This window comes from Macrotis lagotis, chromosome 4, assembly GCF_037893015.1.
Source record: "Macrotis lagotis isolate mMagLag1 chromosome 4, bilby.v1.9.chrom.fasta, whole genome shotgun sequence".
Taxonomy (NCBI): domain Eukaryota; kingdom Metazoa; phylum Chordata; class Mammalia; order Peramelemorphia; family Peramelidae; genus Macrotis; species Macrotis lagotis.
Window position 1 is genome coordinate 200,159,452 of NC_133661.1, and position 20,920 is coordinate 200,180,371.

Consider the following 20,920-nt stretch of genomic DNA (forward strand, 5'->3'; position numbering starts at 1 on the left):
GTTTTTTGCTACAACAAAAAGTGCTGCTGCTATATATATTGTCTTGTCTCTTATGTATCTCTCTCTGAGGATACATGCTTAATTATAGTGGTATGGCTAGATCAAAGGTTTCGCTTAAGTCCCATCTAAAATCCCATCTTCTAAAAGAAGACTTTCCTAACCCCTCTCAATTCTAGTGCCATCATCCTGTATATAATTTATACATAGTTGTTTACTTGTTGTCTCTTTCATTAGATTGTGAATTCCTTGAGGGTATACATTGTCTCCTGCCTCTTTTTATATTCCCAGTGCTTAGTATAGTGTCTGGCACATAGTAGATACTTAATAAATATTGATTGATTGATTGATTAGCAGCCCTGGATATGGACACAACTTCATTAAATGTATTGGGACAGTCCATTAGAAATGGGACAGTGACTGGATAAAGTATATGGGTCAAGTAATGGGATAGTGGAGACCCAAACATAGAGAATGGTTCTAAAATCATGGTCATCTGGGAAAGATTTTGTGGTTTCAAAATAAAATGACATTTAGAAAGCATTTATTAAATGCTTACTTTGTGCAAGACTCTATTCTAGGTGGTAAAGGTGCAGACAATATTTAAGAATACCTCTCTTCAAAGAATTTATGGTCTATTGGATGTTAAAACATGTACCAAATAAATACAAAATAATTTGGTAGAATATTGGCCATTAACAACTAGCATATCAGGTATAACTTCCAATGGGATGCTCAGTTGAGCCTACAAGCAGAAGTGAAGAAGTACATTTTAGCTGATACACAGGCATGGAGGGAGAAGAACTTTGTAGTCAACAAGCAGATTAGATAGGCTTTCTAGGAAATAAGGATGGATTGTCTGGGTTTGACTATCATACTGAGGAATTTGTATTTTTGCTACAGTTAATGGAGAACCACTGAAGATTCTTGATAATAGATAAGTGTTATTAGCCAACTGTAATAATAGTTGATGATTAAGTGTGATTTAAGGTTTTAAAAGTACTTCACCTACATTATCTCACTTTATCTTTACAGCAGCATTATGAAGTGGTTACTTCAAATATTATGTTTTGAAGATGAGGACACTGAGGCTTAAATAGGTTAAATAACTTGCTGCTTACACAAGTGAGAGTCAGACAGGTCTTTTAAGATAAATCTTGTATTTTAAAAAACATTTCTGTTGCTTTCCAATGACATCCATCACCATCCCTCATTCCCCAAAATAGAACCTTCCCTTTGTAACAAAGAAGTAGAGTTAAGCAAAACTAGTATTTGTGTACCCCTTTAACAATGTATGCTCCATCTTGCACCAAAGATGGATAAAGCAGGAAGATATGGACACTGGAACATAATGGTCAGGGAATAAGATGAATGCACATTGAGAAACTAAGATACCTCTTTTGTGATTGGGAGAAAGGAAAACAAGAATAGAAATGACTCCAAGAAGTTTTGAGAAAGAGCGGTAGGGTGGAGGAGACCATGTTGTATTTCTCAATCACCTTGGTGAAGTAAGAAGCTAAGTCATCAGCTTTAAATGTTAAGAAAAGGGAAGTGGTAAGAGTAAAAAGATTTGAAACAATTTTTTGTGGAAAATTAAATAAGGAGCCAATAGTGGAAAGGGTAGAAAGATTATTAAGTCATAGCAAGGGCAGTAGTTGAGATCATATGGATCTCATGGTTTACTTCATTGATATTTGACAGACTGAGAACAGGAGTAGAGAAATTAGGTGTAAGAATTACTCGAGTATGTTGAAACAGCGAAGGTCAAAAGAGCATGAAGTCCTATGAGAACAGTTTGTTGTCGTTTAGTCATTTCACTTGTGTCCAGCTCTTCATGACCCCACTTGGAAATTTCTTGGCAAAGATCCTGGAGTGGTTTTGTCTTTTCCTTCTCCAGCTCATTTGACAGATGAAGAAACTGAGGCAAACAAGGTGAAGCCATTTGCCCAGGGTCACACTACATTTGAACTCAGGAAGAAGAGTCTTCCTAACTCCAGGCCTGGCTCTCTGAGCACTATGGCACCACCTAGGGGTACCATGAGAGCAGTTTGGTTGAGAAAGTAAATCTCATGGTAGATCATGAGACTGATAAGGGAGGCAAATGAAGCTGAGGTGGAGGAGATGGTCTGGGAGAACAGGTAGGTCAAGGACAAAATATTTAATGAGAGAGAAGTGGAAAGATGCTGAGTAATGATTGGAAAATGCTATTTCAAAGTAACATGCCTAAAAGATACTATTCCAAGAGAGATTCCTAGTCTTAGACCTGGGAACTTGGGTAGAAAAATAATATCATCTTTATTTTTCCTAACTTCTCTGTAACATTTAGCATTTTCTTGAATTATGATTTTTTTTTATTTGAGAAGGGGGTTTATAGGCTTTACCAGACTGTCAAAGAGGTCAAAGACAGATAAAAAGTGAAGAACCTCTGCATGAAAGATCATAGAATCTTAGTCAAGTCAACAAACATTTATGAAGTGCTTACTAAATGTCAGGCACTGTGCTAAGTGCTGGGAATGCAAATTCTAGCAAAAGAAAAGAGCTTGGGCCCTTAAGGAGTTTACATTTTAAGGTAGGAAGACTGTAGTAAAAAGGAACTGAAATCCAAATAAGTGAGGTTTGTGACTGAAATGGGGCACAAAAATGATGAAATCATTGGTATATAGGAGGCATTTAGGCTCTGTGGTCAGGCTGTTAAATGAGTCATTGGAATATGTGTGCTTTTCAGTTCAGGATTTGAGGAAGGAAAGATGCTCAATTTTACCTGGAACTTTGTCACCACAAAGGATATAGTTAAGATTCATATGCAAGTTTGTGGTATAGCCCCAGATTCTGTTAGTCTTCCTTCTGAGACATACCTTAGTATCCATGAGATCCAACCAAGAGATAGTTTTGCAGAGACCACAGTATGAGTTTGTCTGCTGAACTTTGGGAATTTACATGATTTTATACTCAGGAGTAGACAAAAGGCACTGACACCATTCAAACAATAAATATTTATTAAATGCCCCCTATGTGTCAGGACTGAGCACTATCACCATTTAGAAAAGTATACATTTTGGGTAGTGGTTCTCAAACTTTTTGGTCTCAGCAGCCCTTTACTCTCTTAAAAATTATAGAGGACCCTAAAATGTTTTAGTTTTATGGCTATAACAATGTTTACTTTTAGAATTAAGAGATAATTTTTGGAAAACATTAATTCATTTAAAATAATAAACCCCACTACAAGTTAAGATGAATATCATATTTACATAAAAAAGTAACTTTTCTTAAAAAAAATGAGAAGAGTAGCATTGTTCTACATATTTTTACAAGTCTCTTAATGTCTAACTTAATAGAAAACAGCTGAATTCTCAAATCTGTTTCTGCTTTTAATATGATATGTCGTTTTAATTGGAAATGAAGGAAAAAAAAATCTGACCTCATAGATATGTAGTTGGAATAGGAAGAAGTATTTAAATAGATAAACAAAATCTTAGTATTATTCTGAAAATAGTTTTGTCCTTGTGCCCACTGCCCCCCCCCCCAGAGGCTTAGAGTTCCCCAGAAGTCTATAGACCATAACTTGAGAAGCATTGAAAGAGTAAGAAAACCCTGGAGGCTTTAAATATTCTCATCAAGAATAAGCCATGAGTGTTAGGAATCCTTTGCTGCTTAGTGGTATATCTGTGGATTCATCTGTAATTTTAACTAGTTATTTCTGACTATGTATCCCTCCCCCTCATATGAGGAAAGGAGCAAAATTCAAATGGACCCTCTCAAATTGAGATCCCTGAGGATGTGATGACAGGATGTGAATAAGGGGATAAGTGAAGGTGCAAAAGTCAGAGCAGTTTTGGAAAGTAACCTCAAAGTTGATAGATGTCAACCACAAGGGTGGGGAGAAGATAATAAAAAAAGAATTGAGTGGACTCAAGGAGAAACCAGTAGAAGAGGAGTATGAAAGAGAGGGAACAATGAATCCCACCCTCTCCCTCTTAGTTTTATAAATTAAGGAAAACTATTCCTTTTCTAACTTTTCAGTGAAGAGTTTTGCAGGAGATAATGATATTTGTTGAGAGAATAAGAGTAGAATGAGTGGTAGTTGGAAAATTCAAGGCTGTTGAGTATAGAGTAGGATTCCAAAGGGAACTCAGAGATTTAGTTTGAGTAGGCCTGGTAAAGAACAGGTCTGAGTAGAATACAGATAAAAGTTTAGGAAGAGATAGTTAAGCTTGGGTTCAGACTGTGGTAGATGGGGAATCTGTGGAGAAATAGAAATGATACAACAAAGTGGAAATTCATGACAATCAGTCTTAAAGAGTCTTCTAAGCCAAGATGGGGGGAGAAGAATATTGGAAGGAAGGAATTTGTTTCTTGTTTTTTGTTGTTGTTGTATTTTGGGGTTTTTTTTTAGGTTTTTGCAAGGCAAATGGGGTTAAGTGGCTTGCCCAAGGCCACACAGCTAGGTAATTATTAAGTGTCTGAGACTGGATTTGAACCCAGGTACTCCTGGCTCCAAGGCCGGTGCTTTATCCACTATGCCACCTAGCCACCCCCAGGTATTTGTTTCTTGAGGGATGAGGAAAAGTGCATCTTTTTCTAGGGATTCACCATATTCTGTGAGAACCCCAAAGCTGTTGGCTAATTTCTCAGTTCCAGAAATAACATTGTGAGGATTATCCAAAAAGTTTAATTAGAGTCAGGAGGACCTGAGTTCAAATTTGGGCTCAAACTTTTTTTTAATTAATTTTTATTAAAGATATTATTTGAGTTTTACAGTTTTCCCCCCAATCTTACTTCCCTCCCACCATCCCCCACGAAAAGCAATCTGTCAGTCTTTACTTTGTTTCCATGTTGTACCTTGATCCAAATTGGGTGTGATGAGAGAGAGAGAGAAATCATAACCTTAGAGAAGAGACAAGAAGTCTTAAGAGGTAACAAGATTAAACAATAAGATATCTGTTTTTTTTCCTAAATTAAAGGGAATATAGGGGCAGCTAGGTGGCATAGTGGATAAAGCACCGGTCTTGGAGTCAGGAGTACCTAGGTTCAAATCCGGTCTCAGACATTTAATAATTACCTAGCTGTGTGGCCTTGGGCAAGCCACTTAATCCTATTTGCCTTGCAAAAAAAAAACCCATAAAATACAATAAATTAAAAGGAATAGTCCTTGAACTTTGTTCAAACTCCACAGCACCTTATCTGGATACAGATGGCACTCTCCTTTGCAGACAGCCCAAAATTGCTCCCGATTGTTGCACTGATGGAAAGAGCGATGGACTCAAACTCTTAATAATTATCTATGTGACTTTGGGCAAGTCATTTAAGCCTCACATTGCCTTGCAAAAAAAACAAAAACAAAAAAAATATGCTTCAATCTGAGTTCATCAGTTTTCTCCTCTAGAGGTAGTTAGCATTTTTCATCTTGAGTCCTTTGGAATTGTCTTGGATCATTGTATTAATAAAATTAAATATTTGAGTTTTCATTTTCCATACCTTGTCCTAGTTTACTGGGAGCATGAAAAATCAAATGAGAAGAAAGGGCAAAAGAAAAAAGATGCAGACAATTACAAATAATATAAGTAAAGCTAAATAGTTTAATTTAATATAATTGAGTGCTTCAGAAACCAAAGTTTGCATGTCTGTTAAAATGGCTAGATATCACTGTTCAATCAGAACCCAGTTGCAAGTCAATTGGATTGGGCCTTAAGAAATTAAGATTTAGGGGCAGCTAGGTGGCACAGTGGATAAAGCACCAGCCCTGGAATCAGAAGTACCTGAGTTCAAATGCAGCCTCAGATACTTAATAATTACCTAGCTATTGTGACCTTGAGCATGCCAAACCCCATTGCCTTGCAAAAACCTAAATAAAAAAAAAAGAAAGAAAGAAAATTAAGATTTAAAATTTCTTAATGGGACATTGAGAGAAAAGTAGGAAGATCTATGTAAATGGATAACAAAGTAAACAGTGGAAAAACAGCTTATACAACTAAAATAATGTAAAAAGAAATTCCTCCTAAAGTAAAGCTGGGAGATGTGTAATTTAAAAATGATGTGTCAGATTGAGATAAAGCATAAGAAAATCCTTTCACTTTCCCTGTAGAGATGAAGGGCTAAGTTTGCTTAGCTGTTTTTTCTTTGTTATTAGGGAAGTTTCACTGAGGAAGAGTATAAAGGATATATACCTGGAAACTATGTTGTCTAAAAAAACAGTAATTTTTGAGATAGCATTGAAAAAAAAAATTTTTAAAGGCCATTGAATTTAGAGTTTAATCTTTCCCTCTACTTTTAGCTAAGGGAATTTCAATTGATGAAAAAGAATTAATTTTCATTGGTTTTGCTAGAGGTTGACTCGCCTGTGGTTCTTTCAGCCCAATTGTGGAAAACAGTCAAGAAAACACCTGTTCCTCTGGGTTCTCAGGCTCTTCTGCCTCCTCAATTACAAGTATTTCCTCAACTAAATACCTTCAGATCCCTGAAAAATTGGAACTTACTAATGATGAGAGTATCATTCATCCTTTGGGTAAGTGATTCCTGTGCCTAGTAAAAACATAGCTATCTCAGTGAGTTCTGGCAGATGTTTTGCAGAAATGACCCTGATTTAATTATGGAAACGACTTTAGTAAGTAAATATTGGTCACATCCTCTGTGTTCTTTCTTCATTCAAAATTTCTCTGCCCCTGCAGATAATTCTTCTCTCTCGCCCTGGTGCATACAGCAACGTAGACAACTGCTAGATTCACTGCCAGAGTTAAAGGCCTCTCCAGAATTCTTTTTAGAAGGGAAATCCATGCCTAAGTTAGAAGTGGAAAAAGACATTGAATTAGGTAAGTGTCATTTAAAACATATATATATATATATATCCTTTTTTTAACTCTTGGAGGTGGATGCATTGCAAATATTTCAGAAGTTTCTGGGAAGGAATCTGTTAGAGAAATAAAAAGTATTAGTGAACCAGGGCTTATTCAAAAACAGTACCCCATTTATCCAATGAATCTTCCATAATTAAGACAAACTATTTTGATGAATTAATCAGAAACTTAAGTTTTTCAGACTCCCAGGAGTCTGAGAACTTTCCTATTTTCACCTCCAAACAATCATAAAATAGCACCCCAAAACAAATTCTGGAACAGCAGAATAAGGAAAAAGAGTAAAATAATCTTTTAACCTAAGAAACTTGAAAGATCAATAAGCAAGGTGTCTCATTTGGGTAAAAGGAAACAAAATCCAGGACAGGAAGCATCCCAGCAGGCCAGCAGCAATCTCAGCCTCAGCAAACCAGTGGGAGATCCTGAGCCCCAGTGAGATGGAGCAGGCAAATACCAACACCAGGAACCTTATCATGTGCCTCAGCATAGCCAGGGGAACAGACAGACTCCAGCTCCTAGAACTACCTTGTGTTTCAGTATCATCCTGGGAAAATGCAGAAACATCCCATCTGTCTCAGAACATGCCAAACACCAGCCCTAGGACCCCAGCTTAGTCCCAAGGAAGCTGCCACACCTCTTGCCCCAAAACTTTCCTCCTCAGCAAAGCACCAAGACACAAGGATCCCCTGTGGACCTTAAGGCAACAGTGCAGCAACAGGTATATAGCCAGGATATGTAGCCAGTGTACGTGTTTCTGGGGAAAATAATTTTTTTTTTTAAAAAAAAAAGAAGGAAAGCAGAAAGCTGGAGACAATGTTTACAGCTTCTGATAAAGGATTCATTTCTATAAAATGTATGAATAACTGATTCAAATTTTATAAGAATCCAAGCAATTCCCCAATTGATAAGTGATCATTATCTGTAGACATCTATAGCCATATAAAAAAATGTTCTAAATCACTACCACTTAGAAAAATGTTAATCAAAACAGCTCTGAGGTGCCATGTCTTACCTACCAGATTGGGTAATATTACGAAAAAGGAAAATGACAAAAAGTATGGAATCCGAAAACAGAACAAAGCATACTATGTTCACTTTTTAAAAATTTTTTTCTTTCATTTTTGAGTTTTTTTCCCCTTAATTCTAATTTCTCTTTTTTTTAACAACATGATTGATATGCTAAAAAATATGCTAAACACGATTGAACATGTATAACTTATACCAGATAGTTGGCTGCCATGGGGAGGAAAGGGAATATAGTAGAAAAATATAGAACTCAAAAGGTTGAATACTGAAAACTACTTTAGCATGTAATTGGAAAATAAAATAAAAAAACAAGCCATTGAAGAGAAGAATGCCTTGAAAAGCATAATTGACCAAATGAAAAAAAGAGGCACAAAAATCTCACTGAAGAAAAAAAAAAATCCTTAAAAAATAAAATTGAGCAAATGGAAACTAATTACTTCAAAAAACAATAAAACAAAACCAAAAGAATGGGGGGGAAAGGAAAAAATGTGCAAAAAATATTTACAGGGACCCTTTTCATGGTGGCAAAATATTGGAAACTGAGAAGATGCTCAACAATTGAGGAATGGCTGAATAAGCTGTGTTAAATGAAGGTAATAGAATACTATTGTGCAATAAGAAATGAACAGACAGATTTCAGAAAAACCTACAAAGACTTGTATGAACTGATGCAAGTAAAATAACCAGAGCCAGAGAAACTTGTACACAGTAAAGTGTTAATCGACTATGAATGACTTTTCTCAGCAATAATGTGATTCAAGACAAGTTCAAAGGACACACAAAGGAAAAATGCTATCCACATCCAGATAAAGAATTGATGGACTCTAAATATCATTGAAGCAAAATTTTTTCATTTATTCTTTTTCATTTTTTTTTTCCTTTTGATCTGTTTCTTTCACAACTGGAGCAAATAGGGAAAGGTTTTACATGGTCAAATGTGCAGAACCTATTTCAAAGTGCCTTCCACTTTTTTTAGAGTGGAAGAAGGGAGAAAAATTTGTGTCTCAGCATCTTGTAAAAATGAATGCTAAAAATTGTCTTGACATGTAGTTCGAGAGGAAAATTACTATAAAAATTGATTTTGTAAGTTATTCTAAATGCATCTTGATATAAATGTAGGAATTTCTTTTGCTCTTAAGTCAGAATTAAGGCCAAGTATAACACAATACAATTTATAAAAGTAAAAAAATTCTTAACAGGTAATGAGGATTACTACATCAAACAGGAAAATATAATTGGTGAAGATTACAAGATATTTTGGGTACAGGATATTTTGTGCAGCTCTACAAAATTGAGTGTAATTAAGGTAGGAACAAAATGTATTTTCAACTTCATCCTAAATAGTTTATATGGGTAGATTTGTTTAGCACTTGTAATCATATGGGTACTTAATACTTTCAGATTCCCCCAGAAATCTACAGAATTCCCTTTCCTAAAAGTCCATGGATAGGAGGACTAATCATTAGTTTAGGCCAGGATCAAATAACAGGAAAAGATTCATGGGTTGAAATCAGGAACTGAGTATAGGTGTGTTAACAGGAATTCACCAGACTAATATAGGCCTCTGTTTCAAGATGACTGGATTTTGGAACTGGCAATGGCAAAGACCCTTGTGAACTAAAAAAAAATTCTCAAAATTAGCCTAGAAAGTGGAGAACAAGATAGAAATTCTATCTTTATCTCATCCAAAGGAAAAATCTTAGAAGAATTGAGTTCAAATCAGTATTTCAGAAAAGATTTACTAAAATTATAGATATGCTGAAGGAGAAAATGTTATTTAGTAATCCAACCACTGGCTAAATTGGATAAAGGACTAATTTATAAGGAAACAGAATTTTTCTTTTCATACCACAGAAAAAAAGAAAGCTTTAGGAGTATTTCTTCTGCTTTTCTGTCTACCCTCAGCATACCCAGAATTACTAGGTTTATTGACTAATAGATGAAGATAGCTGTAGGGTGCTAATATTCTTCCCACTACCTTTTGGTCACTGAGTTTTGATGACCCTTGCAAATAATTAAGATTCAGCTATACAAATATGTGTGTCTGTTGTTGTTCAATTGTTTTTAGCCTTGTCCAATTCTTCTTTTGGGGTTTAATTGGCAAAGATAAAGGAATGGTTCACCATTTCCTCCTCCATTTCATTTTACAGATGAGGAAACTGAAGCAAACAGTGTGAAGTGACTTGCTCAGGGTCACCCAGCTAGTGAATATCTGAGGTCAGATTTGAATTCAGGTTTTCCTGACTTCAGACTTGGCATGCTGTCTACACTTCAACACCAAGTTGCCCCCATGTAGCTTTATAAACATAGAGGGGTTGAAATAAAACATTTTTGTTACACTAACAGTACTTAATATGATTAAAATGCCAACCTTTTATAATTAGCATTAAAATTTTAAGAGATTTTACTTGACTAGCTTTTTGCCTGCTTTTCCAAATGTTTTAGCAAAATGTAGTCCATTTTAGAAGTGGAAAAATCATAGTGGTGACTTAGCCAAGGCCACTTATTTGTTGCAGTTATTATTTGTAAAGGCTAAGATTTCTGGGTCACAGCCCTGTTGTAATTGAATCCATTAAGATAGACTGATTTGTTTATATTTCAGATGAATTTGGGTTGGTATCTTTTGTTTTTATACCCTTAACCCTTCCCAAGTAGGTGCTTCCAAAGTGCAATCTCTTAGAATAAAAGAGAGAAAAGTAATTCATCAAATCTAACCAATGCTGAGAAAAATTTGACTTTGTCTGCAGGACCCTAATCACCATCTCTGTAGAGCAAAAGGAAGAAGGGAAGGGCTGGGTGGGGACAATGAATTTAACTTGATTAATACAGTTAGTATTTTTATTTTTAAATAATTGTTTTCAGGTATATTCTCAGCCTGTACCATGGGATTATTATATCATCCTCAAATTAAGAGAGCGGCTGAATGAAGAGTTTGATCATAATTTCAGTGATGACTGCAGCTGTTATCTATACCAAGATGGCTGTATTATTTTGCACCAGAGCATAAATTGTTTCACACTTTGGGTTTGTTGAAATACTTTTTTTTCAAACTGTAATATGACTATATTTCTTATGTAGTGAAATATGACCAACAGAGGTTTCCTTAATGGTTCCTGGATGTGTCTAGCTTTGGGTCAACTTCATCTCTAATTGGCAGAGACAGACATTCAACAGAAAAGCATATGAGTTTAACTGGAATGAAGGTTTCATTCAATTCAGCTAATACTTGTTTAGCACCTATTGTGGTATATAATGATTGGACTAGGTCCTATAGAGGATTCAGAGATGAATGTTTCTCTGGAGTTTACAATCTAGGGCAGAGGAATAAATGGGAACTCTAAGAAAAATGGAGTTAGAGAATGACTTACGGAGGATGGTGGATCAAAGAGAATTGATATGATGTGACATTAATGCTAGGCCTGGAGAATAGAACAGGATTTTAGTAATCATAAGGGATTGTGGAACAATATTCAGAATTGAGAAAATACCACAAGTCAATGGGGTATATTTGACAATCTATAAAACTATAAGATTTGGTGAGCCATAAAACCATAAGATTCACAATTGGAAAGGATGTTAGAGATTATCCATTCCAACTTCCTCATTTTATAGCTAGGTAAGTTAAATAACTTGTACAAGACTATGCAAGTAGTGAGCAGTGCCACGTGGGATTTGTATCCATGTCTATGGACTCCATTTTTTTCCCCCATTAATACCACGTTATTTTTGTCTTCCACAGTTTACTCGAATTATAGAATATTTATGGACAGTAATGTAAGATAAAACTAGAAAGACAGGTTAGGGTCATGTTTTAGAGGGCTCTGAATACCAGAATGGGGAGTTTGAATTTTTTTTTTTTTGAATTATAAAGATTTTATTTATTTTGAGTTTTACAATTTTTCCCCTAATCATACTTCGCTCCTCCCACAGAAGGCAGTTTGCCAGTCTTTACATTGTTTTCATCATATACATTGATCCAAATTGAATATGATGAGAGAGAAATCATATCCTTAAGGAAGAAACATAAAGTATAAGAGATAGCAAGATCAGACAATAAGATACCAGTTTTGTTTTTTTTTTTTTTCCTAAATTAAAGGTAATAGTCCTTGGTCTTTGTTCAAACTCCACATTTCTTTCTCTGGATACAGATGGTATTCTCCATTGCAGACAGCCCCAAATTGTCCCTGATTGTTGCACTGATGGAATGAGCAAGTCCATCAAGGTTGATCATCACCCCCATGTTGCTGTTAGGGTATACAATGTTTTTCTGGTTCTGCTCATCTCACTCAGCATCAGTTCATGCAAATCCTCCAGGCTTCCCTGAATTCCTGTCCCTTCTGGTTTCTAATAAAACAGTAGTATTCCATGACATACATATACCAGAGTTTGTTAAGCCATTCCTTAATTGAAGGACATTTACTTGATTTCCAATTCTTTGCCACCACAAACAGGACTGCTATGGATATTTTTGTACAAGTGATGTTTTTACCCTTTTTCATCATCTCTTCAAAGTATAGTCCCAGTAGTGCTAGCTGGATCAAAGGGTATGCTCATTTTTGTTGCCCTTTGGGTGTATGAACTTTATTCTTTGTACAATGGTGAATTTTTGAGAAGAGAAAAAGATTAAAGTTGTACTTTAGAAATCTCAATCTGGTGGTGTTGTTTAGCATGGATCAGAAAGAGTAGAGATTAGATTAGAGAAACTGCTTAGGCTATTGTAATAGTTAAGGCAGAAAATGAATTTCTGACCTAGAATTATGGAAGTAGGAATGGAAAAGTGGATCAAGATAGAACTGCTAACCAAGGTAAACTTAGTAGGACTTAGCAACTAGTTTTATGTGGAGAATGAAGGGAAAGAAATATCATGAAAACACCATTGAATTTGGACATTAGGAAATCCTGACCCCTCAAAAAATTAGTTTTATAGAATTGTTAGTCTTAAAAGTCAGATTGCAAGGGATTAAAAGAGGAACTTGATGCTGAGTGAGGAAAAGGACTTAGAGGCATTTTTTTTGAGTGGAAGAATTTGAGTGAAGATGAGGAAAGATGAAAGGAAAGGGATGCTGGAAGGATGTCTTGGGAACTAAAGTTCTGTGCAAATTCTGAACTTAGTAGACCCATTGATATATTCTTTAAGTTTTCATGATATAAGCTGTCTGAAACAGGGGTGCTTTATGGTGTGGTTTCCATTAGTTTTCTGTTTGTCTTCTGTTTCCAGGATCTCTTCCAGCACAGTGAATCCATTGACCCTGGAATAATAATTTTGTTTATTCACAATCTATTGGCATTAGTGGAGAAACTGCACAGAGCAGAAATTGTCCATGGAGATTTGGGTCCTAGGAGTCTGATACTTGGAAACAGGTTGGGCATTGTTCTTCATTGTGTTTCACTTCTGCTGTGCCTTCAAACTTGAAATGCTTGCTACTTTCCCATGTCTTTTGATTACATGAATGTATTTAAAAATAAAACTTCTGTTTCCTAAGAATCAGTGATGGCTAAGAAAAGAAAGTTATAAAGGAATCTCTATAGTAGGGACCACCTATAAGTTTTTCTGTTTTATTTTTGTCTGAGATTAATATTTTGAGTCTCTCTTCAAGAAGAGAAAATATTAAAAAATATGGCCATATCCCCAAATAAATATTCAATAAGTAGAACCCTGAGAAGGACGTTGATTTTGATGGTCTTGAACTTTTTGATGAAGATTGGACCAGATGATTATAACCATAGAGAGGATCAAGGCTAGAAAAACCTTCAGTTCTGTACCTTGGGTTTACAAGTTGAATCATAGCTAAAGAAACTTCAGCATCTTGATCTAGATGGTAAAACCCTAGAATGAAGTAGGCAGTATCTGCTCATCCTATCTGACCCTTCAAGTCAGCCAGGACTATGGAACTAAACTGAGGCTCTCCATGCCAATGACAGTTGTAGCTTTCTACAACTCTTCTGTGTATGTAGCATTGGAACTTAGTAAAGCAAATTCTTCTCCAAACCACCAGGGGGCAACAGTAAAATATACAGATATGTGGATCCATAAGGAAACTTAACATCATAAACTCTTTCCCTATCCATATTTCATTTCCAAAAGTGTTTGGGAATTCCATAAATACTGTGTCAAAGAAAAAATCTTTAAGTATTAACTTTAAAATATGAGACTGTCCTAGTTTAAGTGAAATGAAATATGCAATTTGATCAGTTACAATGCAGATTATTTGAGAGCATGATATTTCTTAACCATGTAAAGAGAAGAGAGCAAATTGGAGATGAAATATAGGTTCATTGTTTTCTATCTGATTAATAACTACTTTTGAGTTTTCATGAAAGCTTTTCTATTAGGAGAGCAGCTTTATATCTTAAGATAGATAAATTCTAAGATATAATTATTATTAATTAGTTGAATTCTGAGGAGTCACTATAATAGATCTTTATTTCTAGGAAAATGTGTTAGGGTGCTTCACTTGAGGACAAAGTAGGATATTTAATGCCAAATTAATAGAAAATCCAAGAAGTTTCAAAATGAGCATCTGACACTTCTTATATCTACTCAATGATAAGAAAAATATCTTTCTATTCTGGATAATTTTGAGAAGGAAGAATGAACAATTCTTAGAAAAAGCAATCTGATTACTGTGAACACAACTATGGCTTACCCTATATATGAATTTTCATTTCATCTATTACAACTTTTAACCAGTATGTGATATTTGATATTTGTTGTCATGCTTGTTGAAGTCCAGTGGAAAACTAAAGTCCACACATTATCCCCATTGCCTGGTGTACTCTAACAGCTCAGTAAAAATATTTCCAAAAAACTATGAAATGACCTAAATGTACCTTTTGAAATGGTTTTCTCTAGTGTCCACTTCATCCCAGGAACATTTTGCTCTTCATTGTGTTTTCTAAACTAACCATTGGAGGGGGCCATGGTCATGGCTAAGTAACTGCAGTATAGGTTTGATTTGGTTTTTATAGTCTTTGTTTTTCCCTAAGACAACTTAGAACTTACAAAGTTACAAAACTTAATCAGTTTTTCTTCCTTTTGAAATCTGTCCTCAGAATTAGTGATGCCTATGTCTGTAATGAAAATGACCAGGCTTTAAAGATAGTAGACTTCTCCTACAGTGTAGACCTGAAGGCCCAGCCAGATGTTCCTACCCTACAAGGCTTTCGGACTATACAGATCCTTGAAGGACAAAAAATCATTGCTGATTGTGTTTCTCCTTACCAAGTAAGTGTATAAAACAGCCATGGGCAAAGAGAGAGACATCATCTTAGGTCCTTCCTCTTCTGAGTGTGCTTTGATGTATTTATCTCTGTCCTTGGATCTGTAAAATCTTATAAACTAAAATATTCCATGATTTTGACATTATTTCACCAAGGAATATAATCCTACAACCTACCACCTTCCCACCAACATACACAAACAAAATTCAATTCCTCTCTCAGATGCCAGTTAATAGTCATGTGACCATGGTCAAGTCACAGCTTCTGAACCATCATTTTCTTTCCTATAAGATGAAAGTAATGTTTGTTCTTACTTCAAAGAACTATTGTGAAGCCCTAATGAATATGTGAAAGTATATTGCACATAGGATAATAAGAATTATTAATATAGAAATTGAGGCCTTATTCCTATTATACTAAAATATCTGTTACTTTGCCCTGATGTTCATAATTATTGGACTAATTTGTACTTTAGGAGTTGTGTGTACTGCTTCTAGATGACAATTGGTATACATATCAAGTTATCTGGAATATGAAACTGTGTTTAGCAGTTTAAGTATTTGTCCTTATTTTTAAGACCACTTCCTGGAGTTGTTTCTGCTAATTAGTTCTGTGGAGAGGCCTAGCAAGTATTTAAGTACCTACCGTGTACCAGGCCACTTTGCAAAGCACTGGCAATACAAAGACAAAGAATGAGACTTGCAAACAACAAACAACTTATGTTCTAATGAGAGAGAAAAGGATCTGTTTTTAAAAATGTCTTAAATATTAAGTTAAAATAATTCAGTATAATGTCATTGGAGGGGAGGGGGTGGACACTAACTTTAGACTAGTAGTAATTATGAAATTGACTTAAGCACTCTAATATTAATCCAAACCTTTCCTTTAATTTATAAGTTAAATAAATTAATGGGGAATCACTTTAGCTGATAGATCTTTTTGGTAATTTCAGGTTGACCTGATTGGTATTGCTGATTTAGCACATTTACTGTTGTTTAAGGAGCACTTACAAGTTGTCTGGGATGGTTCCCAGTGGAAACTCCTCCAGAACCTTTCCAAGTAAGTATTACCAAATAAACTTGTCTCTCTCTTTCTGAACCAGCTCTTTCACTCCCTTGGATATATGATCTCAGGCAAGTTACCTAATCTCTTTGAGTCTAGTCTTCTCTTTTAAAACAAATATAATACTTTACTACCTATCTCATAGGGTTGTTATAAGGATTATATGAAATGTGAAAAAAATTTCTATATTGAAATATTCATGTTTATTATAAAGTACATAGAGAAGTCAGTCAGTAAGAATTTATTAAGTGCCTTCTATGGGCTAGTCACAGAGGCCTGAGAAAATGCTCAGACTTGAGACATGGAGTGTTTTGTTCATAGGACAGCAAAGGTGCTATTGTTCCTGGATCAAAGTGTATGGGGTTGGGGGAGTAAGGGTAAGAAGATTGGAAAGGTAGGAGAGGGCAGGTCATGAAGGACTTTGAATGCCAAACAGAGCATTTTATCTTTGATTCTGAAAGTAATAGAAAGCTACTAGAGTTAATATTGAATAGTGACATGGTCAGACCTATATTTTAGGATAATTACTTTAGTGACTGATTGGATGATGGATTGGAGTAGAGAGAGAACTGAGACAGGCAGACCCACCCAGAGGCTATTGTAGTAATCTGGGCATATGCTGATAAGAACAGGTACCAGAGTGATAACAGAATGGGGGGGGGGGGGGCATATTTCTTTGAGAGAAATATTGGGAAGGTGAAGTTGACAGGTGTTGGAAACTGACTGGCTATATGGGGTAAGAGATAGAGTGGAATCAAAGATGATACCTAGGTTGAAGCTTGAGGGATTTGGTTAGGGTACTGTTGTCCTCAATAATAAAAGAGAAGTTAGGAGCCAGGAGGGATTTAAGGAGAAAGAGAGTAAGTTTAATTTTGCACATTAAACCATTTACTAGACATCCAGTTTGAAAGGTCCCAAAGGCAGCTGGAGATGTGAGATTGGAGGACAGCAGAGAAGTAAGAAGCAGAAGAAGCAGCAAGATAGGTAGATTTGAGAATGGTCAACATAGAAATGGTAGTTAAATCCATAGAAGCTGATGAAATCATCAAGTAAAGTAGTATAAAGGAAGAAGAAGAGGACCCAGGACACAAACCCTGTTGTATGAGCTGAATGAGAATCCAGTAAAGGAGACAGAGAAGGAGTAGTCAGGTAAGAGAAGAGTTAGTAGAGAGTGTTCCTAAAAAGAGAAAAAATTATCAAGGAGAAGAGAAAGTGATCAGATTCTGAAAGGTCAAGAAGGACAAACTGATAAAAGACATTTGAATTTGGCAAGTAAGAGATCACTGGTAACTTTGGAGAGAGTAGATTTGGTGGAATATAAAGTCAAAAACCAGATTATAAGGAGTTAAGAAGAGAGAGGGTGAGGTTCTGATTGTAGATGGCTTTTTTAAAGAGCCTATAAAGGATAGAAGAGATAAAGGATTTTTTTGTTGTTGACTCAGAGCAAAACCATTTATGAGCATTGGTATAACATTATCTGCCCTCTTTTCCCACCATTCTTCAACCATCATTGCAGAAGTGGAAGGGGGTGGATCACACAAGATTGAGGACCACTTTGTACTTTCCTTAGTTTTATGAGTGATGAACTTTCATACACTTAGTTAAATTGGATCTGGGAAAGCCAACGTTGCTTGTTGCCAGTATTGTACTTGATTGCTCTACTGGCAAAGCTTCACGGTCCCACAGTCACGTTTTTATTGTCATGAGGCATGAAAGGACTTGGAAAGCTCAATTCCTTTTAAAAAGAAAAAAAGTAATTTCTGGCTTGCTTTTCAAGTCTTTGCCAGTCTAGTTTTGTACCCTGTCACTCAACTAAAATTTCTCTGGTCCTTTCTTAGTTCTCATGCCTTTTGTGCTCACTCTCTCTCTCTCTCTCTCTCTCTCTCTCTCTCTCTCTCTCTCTCTCTCTATCTATCTATCTATCTATCTATCTGTCTATCTGTCTATCTGTCTATCTATCTTTTGACACTGAACCACCTGCACATAGTTTTCTCTCATCTTCTTTGATCCTGGCTTCTCCTCATTCCTATATCTGACTCCCTTTTAAAGAAGAAAAATCTTTGCTGGATTGTCATCCATCATCTGCTTCATAAGAATAGCTGCCTTTCCCCTAAATTCCCCTTTCCCTTTACCCCACCCCTCCCAAACTCTTGTTTTTTATCTCTAGACTCTCTTGGTGTTCTTATCCAACTCCCTAACTATCATTTCTATTCAAATGACTCTTCTGAAGTTCCAATCTTGCATTATTGATTGCCTCCTGAACATTTCCATGTGGGTTTCCCATAGTCATCTCAACCTCAACATGTCCAAATTAAAACTGATGTCTTCCTCCTTCTTTAACCTAACCTTTCCCTCTTTTTTGTTGAGGCCTATTACTAGCCTCCCAGTCATCTGGACTTGCATCCTCTTCTTTGACTCTTTCCTCTCTACACATATATAGTCAATTTCTGATTCTTGTTCTCCCTTTACAGTACCTCATATATCCATTTCCTTTTCTCTACTTATATAGTCCCTCATCATCTCATCTCTCACCTGAACTATTCCGCTGGCCTTCTGTCTGGTCTCTTAACTTCCATTTTTCTCTCCTCCCCAATTCATCCTTCAAAACTTGTCTTCCTTAAGCATACAACTGACCACACCACTCCTGTGCCCAAGATTCTCCTGTGATCTCCTATTGACTGTCTGACTCTAGCTTCTATTTCTAGACATACATAATTTTTCTCCTTCATGTACTCTTTCGTGTCTAACATGCCTAACTGTTATTTCTCCTCTGCATTCTGTCTCCTGCCTTCAACACCTTGGCAAAAGCTGTCTCCTATACTGCACTCTCTTATCACCTGCTGGGAGCTTCTGTCTTTTTTTCAAGATGGTTTCCACTTTGTAGGGAAGTTTTTCCCCTTATCTCTCTAGTTGTATCTTTATCTGTTTGCTTGTTGCATGATCCAGTAAAATGTAAACTCTTTGAGGGTTGGAACTGTTTTTGTCTTTGTATTCCCAACACCTAGCAAAGTGTCTTGTACTTAGATAATAAATGCTTTGTTGAATTTAATTGTCTAAAGATTTAAATGAAAGCATTTAATGAAAATAATTATTTGTAATTTACCAGTGATAATAACTACTATATTATAATTGGCTGGTATTGCATTCTCCAAACTTTTAGAGCCCTATTGCTTTAAGATTTGACAATCATGATTCCTTTTCTTTTAGGATATAGGCAAGAATATTTAAAACATATGGGGTATGGGGCGGCTAGGTGGTGCAGTGGATAGAGCACCGGCCCTGGAGTCAGGAGTACCTGAGTTCAAATCTGGTCTCAGACACTTAATAATTACCTAGCTATGTGGCCTTGGGCAAGCCACTTAACCTCATTGCCTAGCAAAAACTAAAAAAAAATAAAATAAAATAAAACATATGGGGTTGATCTCTTAGTTATGAATTCTAGTCCTGTCTTTGCTAGGTGGTTAGCTATATAATTTTGAACAAATTTCAAGACCTCAGTTTCCTTTTCTGTAAAATGATTAGGTGATCTCTAAAGACCTTTTCTATCTTTGAAATTACTGTGATTCTCAAGTTGATTGTTGACACTGTTAACACCACTAAGGACAAACATGTCTCCCGACAGCCCAATTTTATAACACTAAGCTGAATTTGTGGTTTTTTCTATTTCTGCCAAAGTTTATGGATCGAGATGGTAGAATGGTGGAGAACTAGACAGTAAAGCAGTTTTTAGTGCTCTTGCCACTGGACTTGAAAAAAAAGAGAGGAAACAAAGTTCATTTTCTTACATTTGTCTTGTCATAATGTATCCAAGTTTTAACATATATCCCATCTCGATCAAAAAATAGGGTTATAGATTTCATTTAGAAGGAATTTTTCCTTTTATGTATATTATGTATATTTTTTTTCTTCGTAATCTCTTCAAGTTTATGTATGCCTATGGAGATTTGGACTTTCAAGGATCCATTTTACTTATTGTCAGTGCTTAGGCCTTTCTTTGTAGCAAAAGATAATTCTAGCAATTTGACAAGCTTATGTATTATTTCCTTTTTTTCTTTTTTTGGCATCCAACCCTTGATACACACACACACACACACACACACACACACACATCATTTTACATCTTAGTGCAAAAAAAAAATGGGTTGGCTAAGCACAAAAAGAATCTTGATTGAACTCTGTTATTTATCTGACCCTATTAAAAATGACTTTGTATGTTTTTAGGCTAAGAGATGGAGATTTGTGGAGCAGCTTCTTTGGGCGGATTCTAAATGCTAGTGGTGAGTCCTCCATATCTGTTCTGAGAGAACTTAAAGAAGAAACAAATGCGGTATTTGATAACTCTTTTCAAAATCACCTGGACAAAGCCTTATGGAAGGTGGAAAAATTGATCAGCTCAGGGGCTTTACTCCCCCAACCTGGTGGACATTCACAAAGTCTCTCCCATTCTTCTCCTTAGAAATAAAGGTTAACTTTGTTGTATAAAACAAACTATAATATGGTTTACATTAGGGCAAGTTCTGCTGCAATGTTAGCATTGTTAAAAAGGTCCAAGCCTTTTTTGTTGTAGAAGTGTACTTCTGCTCTAGTATTTTTTGGATGCAATGATGTCACCAGTAATGGCCTTGTTTAGAACTTTTTTAAAAAGGCTTCTTTTTCAAAAACTACAATGGAATGCTTTTTACCTGACACTCAACTAAGGTTTTCCTATTCCTTTTACTAATGATAATTTTTTTTTGTGAAAAATAAAATTCTATTTGGTAATTCTA

At 35.7% G+C, this 20,920-nt stretch overlaps 1 protein-coding gene across 2 annotated transcripts in view; it reads left to right on the top strand.

Moving 5' to 3' along the window:
- BUB1B (BUB1 mitotic checkpoint serine/threonine kinase B) overlaps positions 1-20,920 on the top strand; it is a 62,811-nt gene extending 41,891 nt beyond the window's left edge. For both annotated transcript variants that reach the window (XM_074235091.1, XM_074235092.1), the window contains exons 16-23: positions 6,348-6,499; positions 6,663-6,803; positions 9,071-9,177; positions 10,734-10,895; positions 13,090-13,232; positions 14,925-15,096; positions 16,045-16,151; positions 20,376-20,920. In XM_074235091.1, the coding sequence (XP_074091192.1) occupies positions 6,348-6,499; positions 6,663-6,803; positions 9,071-9,177; positions 10,734-10,895; positions 13,090-13,232; positions 14,925-15,096; positions 16,045-16,151; positions 20,376-20,610 (1,219 nt within the window). In that variant the 3' untranslated portion in view covers positions 20,611-20,920. The remainder of the gene's footprint in view (positions 1-6,347; positions 6,500-6,662; positions 6,804-9,070; positions 9,178-10,733; positions 10,896-13,089; positions 13,233-14,924; positions 15,097-16,044; positions 16,152-20,375) is intronic.